The 6000-nt window shown below is 44.7% G+C and overlaps 1 protein-coding gene across 1 annotated transcript in view; it reads right to left on the bottom strand.

Moving 5' to 3' along the window:
- The window catches only part of ITGB3 (integrin subunit beta 3), a 47756-nt gene continuing 41756 nt past the window's right edge, over positions 1–6000 (bottom strand). The window contains exons 14-15 of the mRNA XM_081028737.1: positions 4665–4831; positions 1–3117 (exon numbers count right to left, since the gene is read on the bottom strand). Of these exons, the coding sequence (XP_080884863.1) occupies positions 3052–3117; positions 4665–4831 (233 nt within the window). The 3' untranslated portion in view covers positions 1–3051. The remainder of the gene's footprint in view (positions 3118–4664; positions 4832–6000) is intronic.

The following is a 6000-nucleotide window of genomic DNA, read 5'->3' as shown; positions in this document are numbered from 1 at the left end:
GGTCAATTTTTGGAAAACACATTTAATTCATTGTTGCACAACTCAAACATAGGAGGTGGTTAGAAAGTCAGAAAGGCACTCAAGTCATTTCAACCAGGAATACTTAACAAAGAGAAGTACCTTGAAATCTTGGATGGTCTAGGATTATCTGAAAGGTAAAGAACAACTTTCTGTGTCACAACTTGTAGGGAATGTTCAAAGTTTCTCATTACTGTCCACAAACCCTGAGATTGAACATAAAACATCTCCCAAACAGCTGGGTACAAGTAACCTCTTTGGGCCGTGTTTTCTGATGCCAAAATACTATTTATTTATTTTTAAATTTTTATTGGAGAATATTGGGGAAGAGTGTGTTTTTCCAGGACCCATCAGATCCAAGTCAAGTTGTTGTTTTCAATCTAGTTGTGGAGGGTGCAGCTCACTGGCCCATGTGGGGATCGAACCGGCGACCTGGGCGTTAGGAGCACTGCGCTCTAACTAACTGAGCCAACCGGCTGCCCTGCCAAAATACTATTTAGATGTTCACCCTACCTGATGCCAAAATTGACTGCTATGTGCTCTGTCCTGAGCACAGGTGCAGGTTCTACTCACAGACAGACAAGCAGTACTGGGCTTAAAGGCCCATGAACCTCATTCCAGAAGCTCAGACAAGATTCCTACTGATGTTTTCATCCTTTGGATACATGTTCTTCTTCCTTTGATGAGTCTCTTCACATAAGCCATCTTATCTGAAGTCCAGCTACTACTCTAACGGACTCTTGTCTCAGTAGCCAAAGGTTACAGTTAGGTTCTAAACTTCTTGGATTCCTTATCAGCCCTCCCCCTCCCCCATTTATCCCTCCATGACATTACCATCCTCTATAGTAAAGGGTAATCCATGGAGAGACAGGGCTCGGTCATTTGCCTCATTCCTAATTCTCAACGTTAATACCTGGATACAGAATACACATTTCAGCTACTTCTTTTGGATTCTTCTTCCCTAATATGTGGGTGCAAATGTGTGCAAAGTGAACTAAGAAATAAGAATGAAGTGGAGCTTAAGTGCTACATCAGGAGCTGTCACTGCTAACAAAAGTTGGAGAAGGGACTCTCAGAGAGGATAGAATGAGGCTTTTTCATTAAGAAAAGTGCCGTGAAATGACAACTGCTCTTTCCGCAGCCAGGTCTCTTCAATCTCCCAACTAAAAAGCAAACAGTATCGACCTCCCACAGAAACTTCACCACATGTTTGATGTCACAGTAAGTCCCAGCATCTTAGAATGGTGACACTGAAAGAGACCTTCTAGACTGGCTGGTCCAAACCTATCATTTTTCAAACTAGAAAACTGAGCCTCAGGGTGAAGAAAGTGACTTGCCTCAATTAAGCTTAAAGATTCGTTAGCTGTAACACTGAGGCCAGGACCTAGTTTATAGATTTTCTGATCATCAGCCCATTGTTTATAGGCCCTTCCCTTTTTCTTGGGGGGTGAGAGTGGTTGTTAAATGTTGAACAAATGTAAACACCAGTGGAGCATCTGCTATTGCTAGAAAACAAGAAGAGCCAGTTTCCGTCCTCCTCAGGAGAAGTCCAGCGCGCCTATGTGTCCATCCCCGCAGGCTTGCAGGATGAGGGAGCCCTTACCGATCCAGCAACTGGGCGGTGACTTGTCACGACTGATGCCAAGAGGCACTGCCTGTATCCAGCCCAAGTCTGTGTGGCTTTTTCTACTCTCCTTCCTGGTCATCAAATAAAATTACAAATATAATACAAGTATCTTTATAGACATGTTTCTTTCGTTTAAGCAAGCCTCATGGTTTCAGGTGCCCCAGTGAGAAAAATAAAATAAGATTGCACTTGTGGCCTCTCAGAGTAACGACTGAGTGAAAATGAGGTTGGCCAGCCCACAGAATAGGCCACACACGCTGATGCAACTGGCCCATCATTCCACCCTGGCACTTATTCCCAGCAGACTCAGAGACCCGAGGGAATGACTCCATCACAAGACACCCCAGAGGTAGATTAATGCAATCAGCCCCGTGGATGGATATAGCACATAGAAGAACAGGGTAGGGGGTGTGGAGGTGTCTTGGACAAGGGGCAGGACGCCTGAAGGGTGGGCCAGACCTCAGGCTCTAACCATAGCACCCTCCTGGGGAGGAAAATCTTTTGGTCATGAGAGAAAGCCCCAGGACATAGGAAACATGGACAGCAGTGAGAGTGTGGAAGTAGGAGGTAAGAGGCAGTGCTGGTCTAAGGGTAAAACACACCTCAATGAACCTCCAGCGTGGAGCTGCCAATGGGGCAAATCTGAAGGGTTATGATTATGAACTGGGGGAGCCTGGCACATTCCCCCAGGCCATGCATGACCCCTGAGTGGCCCTGCCATCCTCTCCTCCAACAGATCAAAGAATTAAGCAGTAAGGACTCCCTTTATGAGAGAACCATGCTGGATTGAGGTGATGGCAAAAGGGACAGGTTCTGGTGGTTCAGCTCTCCCCTTCAGCGTGAGGGAAGGGAAAGGACATAGACGTACAGGTGACACGACACTGTCAGATAGTACAGGTGACACGACAAGGCTGCAGAGCCGAGCAGTTCCTACTAGAGCGGCAGAGAGTCGGGCCCAACCACTGTAAACTCAGAGTAGAGTCATGGTCCCTTTCTCTGGAATGACAGGCCTCAGCCCTGCCCTTCTCTTCAGGGAGAATGGTCCGAGAAGGAAAGCTGGCTTCTCACTGAGGTAATAAAGAACACCCGCTCAGCTACGTAGGTCACTCACATGAAGCAGGAAGAATCTGAGGCATTCTGAGAACAAAAGCTGAGGAGCTCTGCTTATCTGGGACACGTCACGAGTTTTAAATTACACATTCCCCCCCCCCCCCGCCCATGCAGCACACTCACACACTCACACGTCCACACACTGACCCACACTTGCACATACTGACAGTCTCCCACCCCACCCCACTCCAAGCCCCAAATCCCACCCCACAGATATTGTCCCCTGTAAACATGACAGCAGAGATGCCCACAATCCTGGGACAGTCTGAGAGTGATGTGAGGATGACTGCTTGTCATTAAGTGCCCCGGTAGGTGATGTTGGTGAAAGTGGATGTGGCCTCTTTATACAGTGGATTGTTGGCCTGCAGAGAGAACAGAAAAGTGTCAGACAGTGAATCCGTAATTCTTCCCTACCCTCACGGCTTGCGTTTCATCTGAGAAGTCTGCTCAAGACACCCTTCTCTGGGATATACTATTGATACACAGATTAATGCTCACTGCACTCACACATTCACTCTTAAGAGGGGAATGGATAGGAAAGAAGAGGACAGAGAAGGTGGCATGCCATCCTGCCACTATTTCTAGGGGTTAAATTCAGCCCATCACTTTTCGGTGATCCCAAAACCTTTCAGGATAGCTTTTCGCCCTCATCTTCTATTTCCTCCCTCTCTCTCACACTCTCTCTTTTGCCCTTCTCCCCTTTTCCCTTTATTGTGACCATGCTGGGGGACGTGGGCAGGGGAGAGAAATGTACAAAGCAGTGGTTGGAACATATGAGACAGCTTTTGCTCAAAGAATTCTGAATACGTTCTCATCTCATCCCTTCAAGCACTACCCACAAACTGTCATGTTATGAGAAAAAAATAAGACCCGTATTAGGTTTCCCAACTTATTTTCTAATAAAAAGTGACAAATCCCTAAGGTCTGGTAGTCCTTAGTGGTAGCTTCAAGAAGCACAATGTATTCTCATGCACCTCTGAGGTTCAAGATTTCTATGTTATCTGAACAGAAACATCTCAGTTTTTGGGGACCATTGGGTACAAAGGCTTGAGGTCACCATCAAATGGGAACAAACTTACAGACTAAACTTGTACAGTCAGGGAGTCCAATGGCTATTTTGAAGGTTCAGAAAAAAGTTTAAATGTAGAAGATGAGCCAAAGGAGAATAGAGTGAAATTAAGTACATAAAAGCTTCTCAAAAAATGCTTGTCTGGATAAACTGCAGGGAGCACAAACATGGTGTCTGATTTAAAAGCTATCACCATCATTTGAGGAAAAAGAAGAGAATGAGATGGAATGACATTCCTGCCACTATTTCTAAGAGGCTGACCCAAAAAGGAATGCCCTCCCACTTCCCTGTGCTCAGTTTCTTTATCTCTAAAATGGATATAATAATGTTGCCTACCACATAGGGTTGTTATGGGGATGAAATGATTTAATTCATAAAAAGCATTTAGAACAGTTTGTGGTACATGGTGAATCCTCAATAGATACTAGCTATTATATTTTTTCTGTTTGTGTTTAATGCTTTAAACTTTATTAGCATATAATGTATTATATGTTCTCAATGTAGGATTCTCAAGCTTGTTCTGTCTCCCTCAATTGAAGAATGTTTCCTTTTCATCTCTTCACAGTGTTCAGAGCAGAGTTGGACCCTATTGCTCAGTCAGTGTGGTCCGTGGTCACTGGATGGCAGACAGAGAATCAAGTGATTTCCGGGAAGCATGAGGACAGTGGGAAGGGAAGCTTGGACCCTCTCCCCATTTCTAGAACAGAGGCTAACTGGAAAACTAGAGTGCTGATTGAACCTGTTTACCGTAACCAGCTGCTGTGTCCACTTCAGGCTCCTGAACCAATGGCTTAAGAAAATGCCCGGCCCAACCCAGCCCAACCCAGCCCAGTCTCTTACTGTGTCCCATTTTGCTCTGGCTCGCTCTTCCTCAAATTTCGCAAACTCCTTCCTGTCATGGATGGTGATGAGGAGCTTCCAGATGAGCAGAGTAGCAAGGCCAATCAGCAGAATAGCCCCCATCACTGAAAGCAGGACCACCAGGATGTCAGGGCCCTTGGGACATTCTGTCAGGAGAGAGCACAGAACAGGGTGGCTGTGAATGGAGCAAGAATCACTTGAACTGGCTACAAATAAGATCGTCTTGATAAAGTATCAGGTTGGTGCAAAAGTAATGGCGATTTAAAAGGTTAAAAATTGCAAAAACCACCATTACTTTTGCACCAACCTAATAATCAAGTACTAGAGAATTCTCTGAAGGAAACAAGTCTTACAGAATAAATCAACTTATTTCTAAAAGAGGGGAGCAATCTCTAGGATAGCAATAATCTGTCCTGAGTAGTTTAAATCAGAGGTTGTGAGCTGGTCACCCACAGGCAGAATCTAGCCTACTTAGTGTGGGTTCGCATGGGTGTTTATAAAAATTTGATTTTATTGGCAAGACTGAATAATCAAGAGATTCTCCCCCCTAAAATTTCAGGTTCTTCTTAAAAAGAAAATCAAAAGATCTAGGAACACTGACTCTATTATGTATTCTTCCAGGTCAGCAACTGGCTAGAGCTGAGGAATAGCTGCCCCTTTTAGATGGGACACATTGTCTAGTTGGCCAGAATCCTGGCCACTTTCTTTTCTCCACTGAATGGAGGCGAAGTGTGACTTGTCACTGAGTCTGTGCTACTAAATAGATTCTGTGCTCTAGAGCCAAACTGCCTGGGGCTGAATCCTGGTTTCCCACTTACTTTGCTATGTGACTTTCAATAAATTATTGAACCTTTCTTGGTGTCTGTTTCCTGTTTCTCCATCTTTAAAATGGAGACAGTAAGAGCACTGAAGCACTGACTTTGGAAACTTATTATGAGGAATAATTAAAGAATTTAAAGAACTCAGAACTGTGCCTGGTATAGAGTCAATGCTCAAAAAATATCAGCTACCATTATTACTGGCGCTTTTGTTATACCTGTTTTCACTAATTTATTTACCTAGCTCATAGTAGGTATTTGAGCTTGCTATCCTGGTTCAGATATTTACATTCCTGAGGGCTGGGAACCTAATGACCTTCTTAGTACACTTAGAGACCAGGCGGCCTGCCAACCAAGACAATATTTTGGGTTCCTTCCCAAAATATTTAGTCATCTAAAATCCTAACCCAATTGAGAGCCGACTTCCTGTTCAACTCCAGTCAACAACCAACACAGACAGAGGTGCGTCACCCCTCTGAGGGCCAACATAAGTATGC

This window comes from Rhinolophus hipposideros (genome assembly GCF_964194185.1).
Source record: "Rhinolophus hipposideros genome assembly, chromosome: 20".
NCBI lineage: Eukaryota > Metazoa > Chordata > Mammalia > Chiroptera > Rhinolophidae > Rhinolophus > Rhinolophus hipposideros.
The sequence above is the reverse complement of the archived record's forward strand: the minus strand, read 5'-3'. Positions and strand labels throughout refer to the sequence as shown.